A 22201-nucleotide genomic window follows, 5' to 3' on the forward strand; every position below is an offset into this window, starting at 1 on the left:
TGAGAACTCATGTGGAAGAACAGAGGGTTAAAACTGTGAGATTAGCAGCAGAAATGGCAGATGATTATGAATTAGTTCATAAATCAAAGCTTGGTTTCCGACATCAGTTTCAGCCTGTGAGGGATAGAAACTGGGGACATGAGAAATACTCAAGTGGTAAAGGTAAAGGTGATCTGATGGGAGATAATAAGGAGAGTATACCTCAGATTAAAAAAGAAATCCAGGAGGGTGGAAAAGAAATGAAAAGTTTCAAATGTTTTCACTGTAATAAACTAGGCCATGTAAAGTCACAGTGTTGGTGGTTGAAGAAAAGCACTGGGAAGGCTGATGTGGTAAAACAGGATAAGACAGTGGGGTTTGTTAGAGTGGTAAAGGAAAGCCCAAGGGAAGCGAAGGAGGTGCAAAAGATTGTACAGCCTGATCAAGAGGTGATTGATCAGAAGGTGCCAGATGTCTTTAAAGAATTTATTTGTGTGGGTAAAGTTTACTCATGTGTATCAGGAGGAGCAGGTAAAGAAGTCACAATTTTAAGAGATACGGGAGCTAGTCAATCTTTCATGGTAAGAGATGAGGAGTTATGTAGTTTGGGAAGAATGTTGCCAGAAAAGGTGGTAATTTGTGGAATTCAGGGTGAGAGGAGTAGCGTTCCATTATATAAGGTAAGGTTGGAAAGTCCAGTGAAGAGTGGTGGAGTGGTAGTAGGAGTAATAGAGAAAGTATCTTGTCCAGGGATACAGTTTATCTTGGGTAATGATAGAGCTGGATCGTAAGTGGGAGTGATGCCTACTGTGGTTGATAAGCCAGTGGAAAATCAGACAACTGAAGTGTTGAAGGACGAATATCCTGGGATCTTTCCGGATTGTGTGGTAACAAGGTCGCAAAGTCACAGGTTAAGACGAGGAGAAATCAAAAGAGTGAAGATGAATTGAAGTGCATTTATCAGAAACGATTTTTGATCAGATGGTTGATAAAGAACAAGAACAGGTGGAGGATGAGGCGGATATTTTTAGTTCAGGAAAGTTGGCAGAGTTACAACAAAAAGATATAGAAATAAAACGGATATATCAGAAAGCATACACTGAAGAGGAATCTGCGTGCATACCAGAGTGTTATTACTGTAAAAGTAATGGCTTGATGAGAAAATGGAGACCTTTACATATGCAGGTGGATGAAAAGTAGGCAGAAGTTTATCAAGTAGTATTGCCGGTAGAGTATAGAAAGGAGGTGTTGCGAGTTGCACATGAGGCACCAGTGGGAGGTCATTTGGGAATAAGGAAAACGCAAGCTAAAATCCTAAAACATTTTTATTGGCCTGGACTACATAAAGATGTAGTTAAATTTCGTCAATCATGTCACAGATGTCAAGTGATAGGGAAACCCCAAGCAGTGATAAAACCAGAGCCCTTAATACCCATTCCAGCATTTGAGGAACCTTTTACAAGGGTCCTAATTGATTGTGTAGGACCGCTTCCGAAAACAAAAAAGTGGGAATCAATATCTTTTGACTATAATGGATGTGTCTACTAGGTTTCCAGAGGCCATTCCAGTACGTAATATTACAGCTAAAAGGATTGTGGAGGAGTTACTTAAATTAGATATGGACTACCCACAGAAATACAATCGGATCGAGGATCAAATTTTACCTCGAGGTTATTCAAAGAAGTAATGGATAGCTTGGGAATAAAACAATTTAAATCAACTGCGTACCATCCAGAATCGCAGGGAGTGTTAGAAAGGTGACATCAGACATGAAAGACAATGTTGAGGACTTATTGTCAAGATTATCCAGAGGATTGGGATCAAGGAATTCCATTCGTACTGTTTGCAATTAGGGATACACCTATTGAGTCAACCAAATTTAGTCCTTTTGAACTAATTTTTGGTCATGTAGTACGAGGACCACTTAAATTGATTAAGGAAAAATTGGTGAGTGAGAAATCGGAAATTACATTATTAGATTACGTGTCAAATTTTGGGGAACGATTAAATCGAGCAGGTGAATTGGCGAGACAACATTTAAAAGTTGCACAAAATGTGAGGAAACCGGTCGCGGACAAGCATTCCAAAGTTCGTAGTTTTGCCAGTGGAGATAAAGTTTTAGTGTTGTTACCAGTGGTCGGTGAGCCTTTAAAAGCAAGGTTTTGTGGACCTTATCAGATTGAAAGGAAATTAAATGAGGTGAATTATGTGGTTAAAAACACCAGATAGACTTCCGGTTGCGGCTATGCGGAGCTAAGTCGCACATTCGGCGGCTCCTGCAAAAACAGACTTTTGTGCTCTTTTCAGGACCCCCAACGGCACTTTTTCGACGTTTCCTGGTGTGGGAAGGAGTCTATAACAGCTCCCCGTCAGTATATGGCTTCAACTAGGAGCGGGGCGACAAAAAAGGGGGTGGTGGACCCGAAGAAGGTGCGAGGGAAGAAGGACAAAATGGCGGCGGGCGGAGGCCAGGCAGCGTGGATGCAGTGGGCGGAGGAGCAGCAGGAGGGTATCCAGCGCCGCTTCAGAGAGATTAAAACGGACCTGCTAGAGCCGATGAAGGCTTCTATTGATAAGCTGCTGGAGACACAGACGGCCCAGGGGGTGGCGATCCGCGAGGCTCGACAAAAGATCTCTGACAATGAGGACGAGATCTTAGGCCTGGCGGTAAAGGTGGAGGCGCATGAGGCGCTCCGCAAGAAATGGCAGGAGCGGTTCGAGGAGATGGAGAATCGGTCGAGGCGGAAGAATCTGCGGATTCTGGGCCTCCCGGAGGGGCCGGACATGGGGACCTATGTGGTCACCATGTTGAACTCGCTGATGGGAGCGGAGTCCTTCCAGGGGCCCCTGGAGCGGAAGGGGCCCATAGAGTGCTGGCGAGGAGGCCCAAGGCTAACGAGCCTCCGCGGGCGGTGCTGGTGAGATTCCATCGGTTCGTCGACAGGGAGTGTGTGCTCAGGTGGGCCAAGAAGGAGTAGAGCAGCAGGTGGGAGAACGCGGAGGTTCAAATATACCAGGACTGGAGTGCGGAGGTGGTGAAGAGGAGGGCCGGGTACAATCGAGCGAAGGCGGTGCTGCACAGGAAGGGGGTGCATTTTGGCATGTTGCAGCCGGCGCGACTGTGGGTTACCTACAAGGACCGCACCATTTTGAGTCTCCGGAGGAGGCGTGGGCCTTTGTCCAGGCCGAGACGTTGGACACAGATTGAGGGTCGGGATGGGTGACTGGGGACTGCGGTTGATATGTTATGTTTATTTTTGTTTCGAGGGGGGGGGCCTTTGTATTGTTCCGGGTTTCTTTTTATCTGTGTTTTTCTCTTTCGAGTCGGTGGGGCGGGTTGGGCATTGTTTTGGTTAGGTTGGTCGGGGGGGCTCTTGGAGGGGGGTAGGTAAACTGAACAGGGGGGTGGACGGTGGTGAGATTGGGCCTCGCGGAGGAGGGGGAGGCCCGAGTCAGGGGTGAGGGGACCGGGCCTGTAAAAGGAGCTGCGTCAGAGGTGGCGGGGCCTGGTAGGTGGAAAGCGCAGGCTTTTTCCCGCGCTGAAGACTGGAGGGGCCGGGGCGGGAAAGCGAGGGTTGTTTCCCGCACTTAGAACGGAAGGGGGAGGGGGAGAGCCTACGGATGGGGATGGGAGAGGAGGGTGTGCCACACAATGGGAGGAGTCGAAGGAGAGGCGGGAGTGGCCGGGGTCAGCAGGAGTCAGCTGACTTGCGGAAGTGCAATGGGGGGAGTAAATCAGCTAGGATGGGTCCTAGCCCGGGGGGGGGGGGGGGGGGGGTGGGGGGTGGGGGGGTGAAATCGAGTTGCTGCTGCTATGGTCAAGGAGGAGCTGGAGGGAGGGGGGGGGTGCCGCTGTGGGAACGGGCTGGGGGGGTGCCGCTGTGGGAACGGGCTGGGGGGGGCGTGCGGGCGAGTGGCTGGCCAAGGAGGGGGTCGAGGCTAGTCGGCGGGGGAGGGGGGCGGGTAGCCCCCTGATCCGGCTGATCAGCTGGAATGTAAGGGGACTGAATGGGCCGGTTAAGGGGACCCGTGTGTTCGCGCACCTGATGGGGCTCAAGGCGGATGTGGTTATGCTTCAGGAGACACACCTGAAGGTGGCAGACCAGGTAAGATTGAGGAAAGGGTGGGTAGGTCAGGTGTTTCACTCGGGGCTGGATGCCAAAAATCGAGGGGTGGCGATCTTGGTGGGAAAGAAGGTGTCATTCGAGGCGTCGAGCATTGTGGCAGATAATGGCGGTAGGTACATAATGGTAAATGGTAAGTTGCAGGGAGAGAGGGTGGTACTGGTCAATGTGTATGTCCCGAACTGGGACGACGTGGATTTTATGCGGCGTAGTTCATCCAGGGGACCAGAAGAGGGGGATTGGGGAGCTCCCACTAAAAAAGGCAGAGAGGAGCTTCAGGTATTTGGGGGTCCAGGTGGCCAGGAGCTGGGGGGGCCTGCATAGGCTTAATTTTACAAGGCTGGTGGAGCAAATGGAGGAGGAGTTCAAGAGGTGGGACGCGTTGCCGCTGTCCTTGGTGGGTAGGGTGCGGTCAATCAAAATGCCGGTGCCCCCAAGGTTTTTGTTCCTGTTCCAGTGCCTCCCCGTGTTTATCCCAAAGGCTTTTTTCAGGCGGGTTAACAGGAGTATAATGTGGTTTTGTGTGGGCGCGAGGGACTCCGAGGGTGAGAATGGTGTTCCTGGAGCGGAGTAGAGATAGGGGGGGGACTGGCGCTGCCCAACCTCTGTGGGTACTACTGGGCCGCCAATGCGACGATGGTGCGCAAGTGGGTGATGGAGGGGGAGGGGGCTGCATGGAAGAGACTGGACCAGCATCTTGTGTGGGTACGAGTCTGGGGACGCTGGCAACGGCGCCGCTGCCGCCCCCTTCGAGGAGGTATAACACGAGCCCGGTGGTGGTGGCTGCCCTCACAATTTGGGGGCAGTGGAGGCGGCACAGGGGGGAAGTTGAGGCCTCGGCGTGGACCCCATTACGGGGGAACCGCTGGTTCGCCCCAGGAAGAACAGGTGGAAGTTTTTCGGGGTGGCACAGGGCAGGGATATGAAAGTTGGGGGACCTGTGTGTGGACGGGAAGTTCGCGAGTCTGGGTGAGCTGGAGCAGAAGTACGTGCCCCCCCCCCCCCCCCCCGGGAACACCTTCAGGTACTTACAGGTAAGGGTGTTTGCCAGATGGCAGGTGGTGCAATTCCCGCGGCTACTGCCACACACAGTACAGGACAGGGTGCTCTCGGCGGGGGGATGTGGGGAAGTATCTCGGAAACTTACCAGATGATGCAGGAGGTGGAGGAGGCCTCGGTGGTGGAGGTGAAAGGTAAGTGGGAGGAGGAGTTGGGAGAGGAGATTGTGGAAGGGAGTGGGCAGATGCCCTAGGGAGGGTGATCTCGTCCTCATCATGCGCGAAGCTCAGCCTCATACAGTTTAAGGTGCCGCACAGGGCACACATGACCGGGACAAGGATGAGCCGGTTTTTTGAGGGTGTGGACAGGTGTGTTAGATGCTCAGGGAGCCCAGCAAATCACACCCATATGTTCTGGGCATGCCAGCGCTGGAGGAATTTTGGAAGGGCGTGGGGATGGCGGTTTACTTTATTATTGTTTTAGTTATTTACACTGAGGGGGTGTATATACCTGTTGTGTTAAGGCAGGGTGTTAATGTTAATTTATTATTTATGTACAGGGGGTGGGTGGGGGTATGGGGGGTTGCTTTTCTAGATTGTGTTTTGTACTTAACCCTGTTGGGTTCCTTTTTTCATTTTGTTATTGATATTTTATGAAAACCTTTAATAAAATTTAAAAAAAAAAAAAAACACCAGATAGAAGGAAGAATCACCGAGTGTGTCATGTGAATCTGCTTAAAAGGTACTTTGAAAGGGAAGGAGAGAAAAGGGAGGTTTTAATGATTCTAACTCGGTGACGAACCCAATCCAGATGACTGTAAATTTGACATACCTCAAATTAAATTGGAAAATGAGGATGTTCTTAAAAATTGGGATAAATTGTTGAGTTACCTTCCTGAGGAAAAACAGACTGACCTGAAGGAGTTATTGATATCACATGGGCAAGTTTGTAGAGCTAAATTGGGAAGTACTAAAATGGCTATACATGATGTAGATGTGGGAAATGCTGTTCCGATAAAACAACATCCATATAGACTTAACCCTTTAAAATTGGCACAGGTTAATAAAGAGATTGAGAGTATGCTTAAAAATGGCATTATTGAAGTGGGTTGCAGCCAATGGAGCCCACCCATAGTGATGGTACCAAACCCAGACGGTACCCAACGGTTGTGTGTGGACTATAGAAAGGTTAATGCAGTTACAAGAACGGACTCTTATCCTATCCCACGTTTGCAGGATTGCATTGGGAAAGTGGGACAATCAGCTTTTATTTCTAAACTGGATTTACTTAAAGGTTACTGGCAGGTACCTTTATCCGAAAGGGCGAAGGAGATTTCAGCTTTTGTGACTCCAGATGGCATATACCAATTCAAAGTTATGCCAGTTGGCATGGAAAACGCCGCAGCCACATTTCAACGGTTAACTAACCCAGTCGTTTCAGGATTACCCAATTGTATGGTATACATCGACGATCTGCTAATTTGCAGCCAGACATGGAAAGAACATTTAAAACATCTGATGGCTTTATTTGATCGACTTCAGGAGGCGGGTTTGGTGATAAACCTAGCCAAAAGTGAATTTGGAAAAGCCCAAATCACTTTCCTTCAGGAGTTTTCGATACCCTTGAGACAAAGGGAAATAATGTGATTTCTTGGCATGAGTGGATTTGATCGATCATTTGTGCAAACGTGTTGTAGAGTGGTTGCTCCACTAATGGACTTGCTGATGAACCGCCTCAAAATTCAATGTACAGAGGACTTTCAACAGGCATTTGACTGCCTGAAAACTGTGATAGCCAATGCTCCTGTGTTGGAGTATTGCAAGGGACTCTGTGATCAGATTGAACTAAATTATCTGACTAAAGAGAAATGCCGAGGCGTAGAGCAATGGACAGATCGTGCAGAGACCTTGTGCAAAAATTTCATTTGGAGGAAGAAGGAAAAAAATGGACTATATTATTGTACCTGTTTGCATGTGTTTTTTTGAAACGAAAAGTATATTTACTGTGTGCATTTCTTAAAGGATGGTGAAAAGGTGAAAAATGAAACCATCTTGAAGTTGATGGGTGTTTTTTTTTCTTGGGGGGGGGGGGGTCATGTGAGAGTACCCTTTAAGAAATGGAGCTGCTCATGTTACTGGAGTGATGTCAGAGTGTGGGTGGAGCTGAGCTCCACTTCTGCTTTTTTAGTTTCAGTTTGAGAAGAGCTTGGGTGTGTCTGTGAGCTGCACTGCTGCTGATCTATGCCATCCAAAGACTATGAATCATTTTGGGAACTCAGAATTGTAAAAAAAAAAAGTCTCAGTATTGAATATAAATTTAATGTGCTCCTGTTCGATGGTTTGTCAAGTCTTTTGGATGGTAAAAAGGACAGCATACAGGTTATTTAGTGTTGTATTCTTTAGGCGGTGTATTTGATTTACTGGTTGCTAAGATGTTCAGTTTGTTTTATAAAGGTTAACTTGAGTTCATAGAATAAACATTGTTTTGTTTTAAAAACCATTGGTCCATTTTCTGCTGTACCATACCTGTAGAGTAAGCCGTGTGCTCCCCATACCACAATCTATTAAAAGTTGTGGGTCAGGTGAACTCCATGATACACTTTGGGGTTCTCTAAACCCTGGCCCACAACACTCCTCATACCCGAACCTGAATGATTATGCCAACTATGCTTCCAATTCCTAGTTTCCCCATGCCTTCACTTGGTGCGTCTCTGACTCTGTATTTCCCTTCCTCGATTTGTACATTCAGATGAAGGTCATCTGCCTGAAACACTAACTCTTGTTTCTCTTCTTGCGGATACTGCTGGGCATTTTCTGTCATTTCAGATTTATAGCATCTGCAATATTTAATCTTTGTAATACTAATCCTTTGCCTTTTTGATTTTATATTATTTTAAACTCTGATGTGTCGAATGTTTGCAATAGGGGGATTTTCTTTATGTAGTGTTGCAATGTGGCAATAGGTGGATTGTGGAATGTGTACTTGCTTGTGCACGTATTCTAAATTAATTTTGTCTACCAGAATTTGACTTTTCCGTGCAGCTAATGGTGTAAGGTCCAAGATGACTCTTTTCCTGTTTCAAATGAGGAACAACAAAATAAGTGTTGGAAGCTCTATCCGAACCCAAAGCAAATCGATGTATCGTAAATTAGATGTCCCAAGCTGTGGCCCAGCAGATATAGCTGGGCCGTTAGCCCTGCCAATGTGATCCTCAAACGTGTTCTTTTGGACTTGTAATCCTCACTTGTGTCTGTACCCGTGCCATCTTTTGTGAGCCTGGAGATTTGGAGAGAGCTGTCAAATAATTCAAAATAAAAGCCTCTGCCTTTGCCTTTTTCCAGGAATACCTCCACAGTATTGGAATTACGCACAGGGACATCAAGCCGGAGAACCTGCTGCTCGATGACCGAGGTATAGTGTGCAATGGCAAAACATCTTTAGTGATGAGAAAACACAAAGGCCAATCTTTCTTCATGTGCTACACTCCCTAAAGTTCTGGGAAAGCTTGAGCTTGAATTTTCACAACAGAAATCCCATGAATAATGGGCAGTGCATGGTGTGTAACTGAGGTGGGAAGCACAACTGAGTGTGAACAAGGAGGTCCTCTTTGGAGCATCATACTCTTCCTTCTGACGGGCTGTGCTAACTAGCTTTATAGCAGCCGATGGAAGGCCCGGGGAGTTTATTGGGCTCTCACATGCCACAACAATAGGATGAGGGAAGAGCCAGCAGCTGCGGGTGTCCTGCTGGATGTCAGGCCAGATTTCTGAGCTGCTGCTCCAGTCTGCACTTGCTGCTACTGTCTGGAGCGGGGCTTGAGCTCTGCACTTTTTGACTGCTAAGTGAAAGGATGTTCCTCACATAAATATGGTAACGAGATTACTTTATTCTCACTGTAGTATATTTGGCACCTCATTGGTTTATCTCAACGAGATTCAGTATGAGGATGACATATAAACTTCATTAAAAGGACTGACCAGTTGATGCAAGAAAAGCTGGTTATTTTCAGGCTAGGACAGTTCCCTTGGCTCAATCACTATCACTGATGAAAGATCAGACCTCATTTAGAAGAAACAGGTGGCCTCAGTGCCTCTGAGCTAGGGAGGGCATAATCAACCAATGTTCCCACCTCTGATTACTGTCCATTGATTTCCATTGCTTATAAAAATGCTGGTGTAAATGGTAGTTGAACAAAGGCTACGTGTCCTCTTCAGCTGATTATCTCACCAATACTTTTGTATCTCAATGTAGGGGGGTCCCTTTAGGCGGCCATTAGTTCCTCACTAGTGCTTATGCTCAGTTTGTGTCACTGCTTTCAGCAAGTCAATTGGATGGAAACCAAATTATTTCAAGCTGTTTTTTTGTTGGTCTGCAGTAACCCGCAATAATGTTCAAGGAAAATGGTGGGAATAATTGATTTTATGGTGTTCAACCCTTTTCATTCCCTTCTTCTGAAGCTGGAGGTGCATGGGTAAAAGTGCTGTGAGGAATGATATCTTGTATAAATGCATCGAGCAGTAGCTGAATGCACTGATCCGTTGGCCAAGTTTTAATTATTCAGTGCAATAAACAATTATTGCTCTGACTGTGAGGTTCTGTGAAATCTTTAGATACGTATGCTTACCCTGTGGTCTATCTTGAGCTTGTCTCTCCTTCCCATGGTAATGGTGTCCTGTCCTGAAGTATTTTCTTTCTTTGTCTGTTGACTGTAGAGGATGGCCATGCCCTTGAACATATTGCTCTGCTACCTTCACATCTCGGTTAAGAGTCCCTTTGTAGTTCAGAATTGGAATATTGAACAAAATAGCACAGGAACAGGCTCTTTGGCCCTCCAATCCCATACTGGTCATGATACCACCCTTGGCCAAAGGCCTCAGCTGAGAAGAGAGACCATGTTCTGAAGCTTTTTGTCTTGCATCCATTGGGGCAAATGTAAGAATACCAATTTTAAATTAATCACAATTTATACGGCAGGTTAAAAGGTTGATTATGCAATGTGGCTCATTTACACTTACTAGAAGTGATGTCCATTCATACGCCGGGACCCTTTCTCTACAGCCAAAAGGAATATGTTCAAGCCTTCTATCTGCTTTGAATTACCAAGTGCTTGGAGAACCTATAATTCCATGTTGCTTTCTCTATGGCAACCCCGTGTACTTACTAATCAATCAGCACCCCTTTCTCATGTACAATAAATTGTTGTGATTGTCTGAAATTTGACATTCTTGGATTTGTCCTGATGAGTGCAAGATGAAAAACTTCAGCAATATGCCTCCCTTCAGCAATTATTCCATAGATTCCATAGAATTTACAGTGCAGAAGGAGGCCATTCGGCCCATCAAGTCTGCACCGACCTTTGGAAAGAGCACCCTATTTAACCTCACACTTCCACTCTATCCCAGTAACCCCACCTAACCTTTATTTTTTTTGGTGGGGGGGACACGAAGGGCAATTAATCATGACCAATCCACCTAACTGCACATCTTTGGACTGTGGGAGGAAACCGAAGCACCCGGAGGAAACCCACACAGACTTGGGGAGGACGTGCAGACTCCGCAGACAGTGACTCAGCAGGGAATCGAACCTGTGACCCTGGAGCTGTGAAGCTACTTTGCTGCCCAAAGGCTAACCTCTGACTATTATATTCATACTGAACCTCAAAAATTAAATTGAGATTTTTATAAAAAATAGAAACCCTTTAAAATCAGATTGAGATAGGCCCACATCTGTATTCGTGTCCAGGCACTAAACAATATTGTTCCAACATGTATCTTCTCCGTGCAGTAGCATGGAGTAAATGGCGGCAAATGAATATCAACACTTATCAGTGTGAGGTATTAAACTTTGAAAAGGAAGAAAGACTTGCATTTGCATAGCACCTTTCACGACTCCAGGATGCCTCAAAATGCTTTACATCCAATGAAGTACGTCTGAAATGTAGTGGCCATTGGAATGTATTGCAATGTGCCTATTTGTGCACAGCAAGCTCCCACAAACAACAATGACAATGGGTGACGAGCTGTTTTTGCAATGTTGAGTGAAAGATAAATATTGACCAGGAAACAGGATAGGATAGCTCTCCTGATCTACTGGAGGGAAATTATGCTAAATAATTGTTGAAGCTTGGCTGGACCACACTTTTGGGGTGCTGTTTGCAATTTTGGTTGAATTATTTAGACGTAAAAGATCTACAAGTTTGTAAATCATTTCATCATGGGAAGATGAACAGGCAGGGGTCTCTGTAATGGGGGGCTTCCAGGCAGGGGTCTCTGTAATGGGGGCTTCCAGGCAGGGGTCTCTGTAATGGGGGGCTTCCAGGCAGGGGTCTGTGTAATGGGGGGCTTCCAGGCAGGGGTCTTTGTAATGGGGGTGCTTCCAGGCAGGGGTCTCTGTAATGGGGGGCTTCCAGACAGGGGCCTCTGTAATGGGGAACTTCCAGGTAGGGGGTCTCTGCAATGGGGGGGGGGGGGGGGGGGGGGGGGGGGTTGTCTCTGGTGGGGATGGGGTTGGGCTGGATTTGCATTGTTGCAGGGTATTGGGGAAGGGCGGCCCTCTAATGAACTTTTGGCTCACTGCAAAGTCCACCGCGTCAGGGCCACACTGGGAAATACCTGCACCAATTCTCGCCCACGTGAACCCCGGCCCAGAGGATCGGAGATTCACATGGGCTTGGAGAATCCGGTGCCCAGCCCGTTAATAGGATGTAAATGGATCAATGTGACCAATGGCACCCCTTTGCTTGCACGGGGGGCTAACCTCAATGCTGTCCCCAGCAGGGACCGGAGCATGGGCATGGACACTGATCCCGTTATTTGACCAATGCTCGGTTCTCCGCCACATCAGGAACGCTGCTACTGTCGGCGGAGAATCCAGCCCAGTGTTTCCTCTTGTGGGTGAGAGCAAAACTCGAGTCCATGTGGCCTAAGGTGGTTTCAACTCGATTAGACGAAGATAGTCACCAAGAAATCCAATAGGGAATTCAAAATAATCCCCTTTACCCAAAGAGTGGTGAGAATGGAAAGTTAAGGGCAGCACGGTGGCACAGTGGTTAGCATTAGAACATAGACCATACAGTGCAGAAGGAGGCCATTCGGCCCATGGAGCCTGCACCGACCCACTTAAGCCCCATCCCCATAACCCAATAACCCCTCCTAATCTTGTTTGGTCACTAAGGGCAATTTATCATGGCCAATCCACCTAACATGCACATCTTTGGACTGTGGGAGGAAATTGGAGCACCCGGAGGAAACCCATGCAGACACGGGGAGAACGTGCAGACTCCGCACAGACAGTGACCCAGCAGGGAATCGAACCTGGGACCCTGGCGCTGTGAAACCACAGTGCTAATCACGTGTGCTACCATGCTGCCTACGGCGCTGAGAACCCAGGTTCAAATCCCGGCCCTGGGTCACTGTCTGTGTGGAGTTTGCACATTCTCCCTGTGTCTGCGTCGGTTTCACCCCCACAACCCAAAGATGTGCAGGCTGGGTGGATTGGCCACGCTAAATTGCCCCTTGGAAAAAATAATTGGGTACTCTAAATTATTATTTTTTTTTCAAGAATGGAATGTTAAGTACACTGAGGGGGCAATTGTGGTGTTCTACCGGTGATGGCAGCCATTTATTCAGTCCTTTAAAGAGCTGGTCACCGTTAGTTGTTAGGTGGGGGGTTGGGGGTCTTTCTGTTGAGGGTCAGTCACACGGGTGGGGGGGGGGTGAAGTGTTTCAGGGTTTTAAAAAATTGTTTTATTGTGTTAATATTTAAATCTAAAATTTGAAAAATATGAATAAAAATATTTTACTTTTTAAAAAGTGGTTGGAATGTGGAACCTGCTACCACAGAGTGGTTGAGGTGAATATTATAGAAGCATTTTTAAAGGGAAGCTGGACAAATATTTGAGGGAGAAGGGAATAGAGGGATAGGATGATAGATTTAGATTTGTAATGATGAGGGACAGCATGGTGGTGCGGTGGTTAGCACTGCTGCCTTATGGCTTCGAGGACCCGGGTTCGATCCCGGCCCTGGTCACTGTCCCTGTGGAGCTTGCAGATTCTTCCCGTGTCTGCGTAGGTCTTACTTCCACAACCCAAAGATGTGCAGAGTAGGTGGATTGGCCACTATATATTGCCCCTTAATTGGAAAAAAAAAATATTTGTAATGATGAGTGAGGACTCCAGTGTATTTTAAGACTGGCTGATCTAAATTACCTGTTTCTGTGCTCCTCATGGAATGTACTCCACGTAAATGAGTGCTCACCTCAGCTTAACATTTAAAGCTTTGTCTTTCCCTATGCGTGCCTCCAGCCCCCTTCCCATCCCCCAAAATGTACATGCACCAATTCATAACCGACTGAGCCTTGGCCAGTGACTGAAATACAATTTAGGGGGTGCAAAGGGATGGAACAGACTTTCCCCATCTTCCTGCTGCCGATATGCCGAGAAATACCTCACTTCACTTGATGGCTCTCACTTGGGTCTCCAAGTGTGACTTGCTGAGTGGCAGGAAATGTTAAATCCACCCACCTTGGGTCAGTGCAGGGAAAATCGACCTGGCTCATTACTCTGCTTGTCCCAGGAAAGTAGCCCCCATTCACAGATCAGTAAGCAACAAACGCTATGTCAGTATTTCTTTTAATTCCAGTTAGAGGGTTGTCAACTGCAGCTCTTTGCAATCCACAAAGTCAGGTTCTGGCATTGTCATTGTGTAGTTCAGCTGTCATTGATTCTGTGGCAGTAGTGGAGGGAATCCTACAAAGCTATCATTGTTAGTCATCACTGATCATGAAAACTGTGTGGTACAATTAGCTACTGTAATTGTACCAATGTCCAGGAAAGTAGCCCTCATTCACAGATCACTTTTTTCCCCTTTCCTCTAGATAACCTGAAGTTATCTGACTTTGGCTTAGCGACAGTATACAGACACAATAGCCGTGAGAGGTTACTGAATAAGATGTGTGGCACGCTGCCATATGTTGCTCCAGAGCTGCTGAGGAGGAAGGAGTTCCGTGCCGAACCTGTGGATATCTGGTCGTGTGGAATTGTCCTTGTTGCGATGCTGGCTGGAGGTTGGTTCAACTTTTAAGTAGTGTGATCAGGAGGGATCCTGCATTTTATAAAATGGTATGGTTGATTGTACAGTACTGATTCTCTGTCTGTCTGATTTTGCTGCATGCTTCTTTCTAACAGCAGAAGCAGCAAGCGGCAGTTTCTGAATTGACGAACGCATTGAGAACTATGCACACTTACTTTACCATGAGCAGTATTCAGCTTAGGAGCAATACAGAGCAGGTTTTGGGTCTGTTCCTGATGTTGAGGAGTGAGTTCCAGTGACAGTGAAGGGTGTACGTCCAAGTCAGTGTATAATGCGAAGGTGAATGTGTCCCCATGCACCTGCTGTCCTTGTTTTCGGCGGTGGTGGTCACAGATTTAGCAATTCCTGCCATAGGAGCTTTGGTGAGTTATTGCACTGCATCCAAAGGATGATGCAAAGGTGTATTGGACCATTTTGTCCAGCAATGAGTATCTGTATTAGCGATTGTGAATATTATGGAGAGATTTTCAGAGTTGCGAGAAGATCTACAAGATTTATTGGTGGCAGATTTCAGTGTGGAATTGCCCTATTGAGAAGGCAGAGTAACGACAGTAAAATAAAAACAGGAAGTACTGGAAAAACTCAAAAGAAGTGTCATGTTGGACTCTGTTTCTCCCTCCAAAGATTCAGCCAGACCAGCTGAGTTTTTCCAGCACTTTCTGTTTTGATTTCAGCTCTCCAGCATCAGTAGCGTTTTGGGTTTATTTTAGTGAATGATGACACAGGATTGCCACTAGAGGAGGTTGGAGTTCAGAGTCTGATTTTATTATTCTAACCGCAGTAAAAATGTACAGTGTCAGGGACTGAAGACAGGGTGGTATAATTGTTGAACTGTTGCAGATGGTGTGAACTTGTTATTGATCCAACTGACTGAACATCTTTGAATTTTGTTCTAAAATGAGGCAGGTTATGATTTTGTGCTTCTATTCGCTGCCCTTGTTTCCTGTCGAGCAGATTTTTCATGGAAGACACTTCAATCGATGTTGAGTTGTCGGCTTCATGCTGAACAGGTGGCCCTGAATTTTTTTCCTTCCTGAGCAAGTATCTTTGCAGGCGACCAATTCTGGTTTGCTCACAACCATTGGCCTCTTTTTGCCTGAAGTTAGAATTTTTTTCCATTTGCGGCAGAAAAATCCGAAGTCTATTCTACTCGCGGCAAGGTTCGCTCCTTTCCCAAATCCTTTCACCGCCTCCCACAGAGCTTTGTTCTTTTACAGAAGCAGGCACAATGATTAACCCAGGAACCTTGTACGCTGTGTTGATTTGGTCCCTTACTGTGATGGTTTTAGCCATTAACGGAAGAAAGTTCCAAACTATCAGAATGTCAGAAACTAGCACCCTGATGTCCTGATTCCTATGACTGTCTTTTCTTTTCTTTTTGAGACTTCAACGTGTGATGAATGCTGTCAGAAGGATTCCATAAGGTTTTGTTAATTTCAATGTATTTCTTTAAGGATGGTGGGGGTCAGGTAGGAAAATGGAGCTGGGCAGCACGGTGGTGCAGTGGGTTAGCCCTGCTGCCTCACGGCGCCGAGGGCCCAGGTTCGACCCCGGCTCTGGGTCACTGTCCGTGTGGATTTTGCACATTCTCCCTGTGTTTTCATGGGTTTCGCCCCCGCAACCCAAAGGTGTGCAGGCTAGGTGGATTGGCCACACTAAATTGCCCCTTAATTGGAAAAAATGAATTGGGTACTCTAAATTTAAAAGAAAAATAAATAATAGAGGAAAATGGAGCTGAAGCTGTAATCATCAGCCATGGCCTTATTAACTGGCTCGAAGGACCGAATGGCATATTCTTTAGCTCCTAAGTTCTCCTAAACTGCATGCGCGGACATGTAGCAAGCAGGAAGATACGTCGCAGAAAACTCATATTTTCCTGGAACCACACACAAAAAAGTGACGGTGCCACGCATTGAAATTAGCAGGCTATGCACAGCAATGAAAACCATTTGGGAGATGACATTAGATGATATTAGCAGATCGTGCTCAAGTGTTTGTTCATTTCTTTACTGATGGATGGTTCTGTGTTGCAGAGCTACCCTGGGACCAACCTGAGGACAGTTGCCAGGAGTATTGTGATTGGAATGAGAAGAAACTATACCTGACACCGTGGAAAAAGATCGATCCTGTTCCACTAAGTAAGGAAATGATAAAGAATCTCTTTGTTCCTTGGCAAGTCCAGTAACTCTTAGTACGTTTGCAGAGGGGAGGAATTGTCACCACGTTAGGAGTTTGTGGTTCAGTGGGTAGCATTCTTGCTTTCGAGTCAAGGCTGCAGACTCGAGTCACGTTGAGCATTATAATCTGGACTGGCTCGGTGCAATGCTGAAGGAGTAACCAATGTATTTTATGGTCTAATTGAATGACAGAACAGGCCCAAGGGGGTGAATGGCCTATTCCTATTCCTATTCTATTACTCTGACACTATTGTTATTAAAGCAGCTGAAGATAGTGATGCACGATCAATCACTACTGAAGCAAGATTGTAGTCCAATTGAAGGCTTTAATGAACAAGTAGTTACCTCAGCAGCTCCAGTACAGAATGACTGCTGTGGGTGAAACACAGACTCTTATGCTCTGCTTGCTGGGCGGAACCAGCAGGCAGGTTCCACCACTCATACTACAGTATAAGGTACATCCCACCTAGGTACCGCGATACCCCTAATATAGCCTACCACATTAATGTCTTCCTTTAGTAACTGTTGGACTTCCGACCTAATGAAGGTCCGGTCCTGGGCACTGTATCGTCTGCTCCTGGTGGTGACGGGTTTGCAATCGGGGGGTAAGGTTTGCAAACAGGGAAGGCGGGTTGACCTTGAGGGTTGCGAGGCCGCAGACAGTGAGGGGGGGGTATGGGGCTGCCGAATTTGAACGTTAAACTTTGCAGGTTACACTGGAAGTCCAGTCCCAGGAGTGTGGCAGCGCAGAGATGGGGAGGATATAGAGTCGGAGGTTATTGAACTCCACGCCCTGGACCGTGAGGTTGGCTATGCAGTACCCCCGGATCTCCACAGAGTGGGACCCAGAGGCCAGGGAGATCTTTTGTTTAATCGGGTGTACAGCGAGGGAGCAGTGCCTTACCGTATTGGGATGGATGAAGCTCTCAGTGCTCCCAGAGTCGATCAAGCAGGATGTCTTGCGCCCTTTGATGAGTACCGACGTCGTAGCGGTTGAAAACGTTCGGGTCCAAGACTGGTCCAATATCACTGAGGCAAGTTGTGGCAGAAGCTGAGAGATCTCGTCAGGTGATACATGGCCACCCGAGTCGGGATCCTGAGATGTCATCCAAGATAGCTGCCCCCATGAATCGCACTTGGCCTGTGAGGAGTGGAATGGCAGCGGGTCCGGTTCACCTGTGGAAACAGTGGCGGTCCCGGGCCTGGCATACTGCCACGAGGTGCCCCTTCTTCCCGCAGCCCTTGCAGATTGCGGATCGGGCCGGGCAGCATTGCCGGGGGTGTTTGTTTTGCCCGCAAAAATAGCATTTCCCCCCCCCCCCGGGGTTTCCTGGCTGCCACACTGCACAAGATTGTGGGGAATTTAGGGGTGCTTTGGAATCAGCCGCGGCTGGGGGTCTACCCTGTCCATGCGGGCACTGCGCGGTCGGGAACGTAGGCCTGGGCGTTGCGGGAGGCTACATCTAGGGAGTGCGCATGTTTCTGTGCCTCTTTAAGCCCTAGCGTGTCGCTTTCCAGCAGTCGCTGGCAAATTTTAGAGGACAGCATGCCCGCAACAAAAGCATCCTGTATTACGAGTTCAGTGTGGTCATTGGCTGAGACTTGTGGACAGTTACAGTTTCTACCTAACACTAACAATGCGCGGCAAAAATCGTCCAGTGATTCCCCGGGGATCTGCCGTCTGGTAGCTAAAAGATGCCGAGCGTATACCTGATTCACAGTGCGGATGTAGTGCTCTTTTAACAAAGTCATTGCATCCTCGAAACCGTCCGCGTCTTCGATAAGTGTGTAGATTTCTGGGCTCACCCTTGAGTGGAGGATTTTCTGTTCCTCCGTGGGGGTAGTCGGGGCTGTCCTGATGTACCCATTGAAACATGCCAGCCATTGTTTAAAAGTTGCTGCTGCATTTGCCGCGTGGGGGTTGATTTGTGGACAGTCTGGCTTGATGCGGAGAGCAGCCATTCTTCAAATTTGTTCATTAAATCGATGCACGATCAATCACTACTGAAGCGAGATTGTAGTCCAATGAAGGCTTTAACGAACAAGTAATTACCTCAGCAGCTCCGGTACAGAATGACTGCTGTGGGTGAAACACAGACTCTTATGCTCCGCCTGCTGGGCGGAACCAGCAGGCAGGTTCCACCACTCGTACTACAGTATAAGATACATCCCACCTAGGTACCGCGATACCCCTAATATAGCCTACCATAGCTAGGAACGGAGAACAGGCCAACTCACAACGTGATAGGAACAAAAACCGATTTGTGCCAGCAGCATGCTAACGATAAAGTCCATCATTGCAAAGAGTTGCGATCCTGATTTTTTTTTGCGTGGTTCAGTTAATTCCATCCTTTTTATTTTCTTTGATAGTTTCCCCTCTCTTATCTTTTAGTTAGCCATTAGTTAGCCATTACGTGCTGGGTTATGTCCCATAGACAGCCAGTTTCTAATCAATTGTCCAAGTGACTATTCCCTATGAGTCCAGAGAGTGAGGTAAGCTGTTCAAAGACAGTGGATATCACAGCCATCTGAATCCTGCCTTCAAAACATGTACTATGTCCTTCCCTGATGTTTCTCCATTTACCTCTGGCTGTGGTCATTGGCGGTATAAAACATCTGTTTCTCTGGCAGTGCTGTTGATGTAGTTTACATGGATTTCAGAAAGACTTTTGACAAGGTCCCGCATGGGAGACTGATCAAGAAGGCCAGAGCCAATGAGATCCAGGACAATTTGGCAAATTGGATCCAAAATTGGCAGGAGGCAGAGGATATTGGTCGCAGATTGTAACAATAATGCTGGCGTAATCATTGATTTTGCTTACTTTAAAGAAAAATAAAGATGCGGAGGAGTGTGGGTTGTATCGACCAATATTGCTTCTGAATGTGGACGACAAATTGTTGGCAACGCGCCTGGAGGCCTGTATGCCGGGGATGATAGCCATGGACCAAACTGGGTTCGTGAAGGGGCGACCGTTATCATCAAACATTAGGAAGTTGTTGAATGTGGTGATGACCCCCTCGACGGGTCAGTGAATGGAGGTGATAATATCCATGGGCACAGAGAAGGCGTTAGACCAGGATGAGTGGGAGCACCTTTCTGAAGCACTGGGACGGCTTGGTTTGGGGCCGGGATTTGTCAGTTCGATTAAGATGTTGTATGGGACCCCATGGTGAGTATACACATGAACACTACAAGCTCAGAGTATTTGCGTCTGGATCGGGGAACGAGGCAGGGATGTCCATTGTCCCTGTTGCTTTTTGCATTGGCGATTGAGCCACTAGTGATGGCGCTTGAGGTTTCAATGGAGTGGAGAGGAATAGAGAGAGGTGCGGGTAGAATATCACGTATCCCTGTATGCGGACGGCCTCCTGCTCTATGTCACAGACTCGATTGCCAGCATAGATAGGATTATGGGGATTCTGATTAAATTAGGTAGTTTTCGGGGCATGATCCCAACGTGGGAAAGAGCGAGGTATTCCCGGTCAGTGCTCGGGTATAAGGAAGGGAGTTCGAGAAGTTACCGTTCCACCTGGTCAAGTCGCGCTTTCGTTATTTGGGAATACAGATGGCACATAGTTGGGCGCGGTTACATAAATTGAATTTGGCTAATTTGGTGGATGGGATAAAGAAGGATTCAAAGAGGTGGAATGTTCTGTTATCATTGGCGGGGCGGGTCCAGCCCGTTTCGTTCTCCTGAAATTTCTGTTTGCCTTTCTCCCGATGTTAGAGCCCAAGTTTTCCTGGGAGGGTTAAATAGGATAATCTCAGACTTTATATGGCCAGGGAAGGAGGCCTGGATTCTGAGGGTATTTTTGGAGAGGGATGGGGGCGCTTGGCTCTGCCGAATGTGTTGACGTACTACCGGGCGGTAAATGCCAGGAAAGTGCATAAGTGGGTCTTGGCCTGGAGGCAGATGGAGGAGGCGTCATGTAGGGGGACAAGTCTGAGGGCACTGGAATGGCGCCCCTTCCATTCTCGCTGGCTTAAGTATTCCACCAGCCCAGTGGTGGTAGCCTTGTTAAGGGTCTGGAATCAGTTCAGGCAGCATTTTAAGATTGTGGGCACCGATCTATGGCAATCATTGATTTATCCCAGCAAGGTTGGATGCAACGTATAGGGCCTGGAAGCGGGAGAGGATAGAGGTTTAGAAATTTATTCGTGGAAGGCAGGTTTGTAGAGTTGGGAGAGTTGGAGGTGAAATTTCTTGTGACAATAATGAGGATTATTATTATTATTAGAGGTGGTCACATGGACACTCCATGAGTATAGATTACATCTCGTGTGCGAGTGGATCAGGGATTCCTCCCCAGGGTCAGGTATCATGAACCCAAGAAAATGTAAGATCAAGTGAAATCAGTGGTCCTAACTTTTGCCTATTTAATTTTTGCTTTCAATTAAACCTTATAGTCTATAAACTAAGTTGCACACTCTAGTTCATCTGTAGGCTAGGAGAGCATTAGTTGTCAATTCTGGTGTACTCTTAGACTAATGATTTATCATTAAGCTGGGACTGTGGATATAAAGTCACAATTTAATTTATAATCTTTATTGTCGTCACAAGTAGGCTTACATTAATACTACAGTGAAGTTACTGTGAAAATCTCCTAGTCGCCACCCTCTGATACCTGTTCGGGTACACTGAGGGAGAATTCAGAAAGGCCAATTCACCTAACAAGCACGTCTCTCGGGACTTGTGGAAGGAAACCGGAGCACCCGGAGGAAACCCACGGAGACACCGGGAGAATGTGCAGACTCCGCACAGACAGTGACCCAAGCTGGGAATCGAACCCGCGACCCTGGTGCTGTGAAGCAACAGTGCTAACCACTGTGCTTCCATGCCACCCAATTTGTGGCGAGCAAGGGCTTTTGTAAGTGCTGCTTGATCCTGACCACAAGTGAAATAGCGTATCTATAAAATGTAGCCAGACTTGGCTTAGCAAAAGTAACCTAAGCTTTCTGTCATGTGTAAAATCATTTTTAATTGTATTCATTTCCAGTAATGATGTGAGAATCATGAATCCTACTGTGCTCCTATTAGTGAATCAGTGACCAGCGTGCTCCGACAGCACTATTAACGCAAAAGTGAAGAAATGATCTAACGAGAATAAATCCACAGTGTTCATTTCATAACTGCCTTCAATAGGAAGTTGTTTCCAGACCATAACTAAATCTTGGGAGTTTGGATTGAGATATGTACAACTTCGAACGTTAATATTTTTGTCTTCCTTAATCATTCCCAAAAACAAAACAAATGCTTGTGGTGTGTTATGAAACCAAGGTGGGTAAATGGAGTTAAGATTTGAGGTAACTGAACGGTCTACTCCTGGTTCTATGTACTAGCTGCTTTTTCTCTATCTGCCTCGCTGGTACAGCTATCACCTTGCTGCTGGTAAGCTAACTTCCACAGTTGTAAAGTTTGATGTGCTGTGATGTGATAACGGGTACCTTGTTACAGGTGGAGAGGGGCAGGTAAGAGACCCTTGCACCTTGACTTGACAGTAGCTAATTTCTATGAAGACTTTGTAACACTGGCCCGTCTGGTTTCTGCAGGCCTGTTGAACAAAATTCTGATGGAAGGTCAAAAGAACAGAGCCACCATTTCAGATATCAAGAAGGACAGGTGGTTCATTAATCAATTCAAAAGGGGTAAGTTAACCTGATACACAATTGTATCTAAAAGCTTCTACAGCTTAAACTCTTAAGTGATGTAGACTCATTGTACATCACAAATAAAGTGCAATTAGTTCCGTTATGATGCTTAACGGAGACAATGTTATTTTGTTTGGGCACTGGTTGGATCATTTGAAATTCTACCCAAGTGTGCAGGTCAC

General features: G+C 46.8%; 1 protein-coding gene across 7 annotated transcripts in view; it reads left to right on the forward strand.

Moving 5' to 3' along the window:
- chek1 (checkpoint kinase 1) overlaps positions 1-22201 on the forward strand; it is a 54345-nt gene that overhangs the window by 16829 nt on the left and 15315 nt on the right. For all 7 annotated transcript variants that reach the window (XM_072486766.1, XM_072486769.1, XM_072486767.1 and 4 more), the window contains 4 exons: positions 8444-8513; positions 13978-14166; positions 16226-16330; positions 21921-22016. In XM_072486766.1, the coding sequence (XP_072342867.1) occupies positions 8444-8513; positions 13978-14166; positions 16226-16330; positions 21921-22016 (460 nt within the window). The remainder of the gene's footprint in view (positions 1-8443; positions 8514-13977; positions 14167-16225; positions 16331-21920; positions 22017-22201) is intronic.

The sequence above is a fragment of the Scyliorhinus torazame genome, chromosome 21 (genome assembly GCF_047496885.1).
Source record: "Scyliorhinus torazame isolate Kashiwa2021f chromosome 21, sScyTor2.1, whole genome shotgun sequence".
Classification (NCBI taxonomy): Eukaryota; Metazoa; Chordata; class Chondrichthyes; order Carcharhiniformes; family Scyliorhinidae; genus Scyliorhinus; species Scyliorhinus torazame.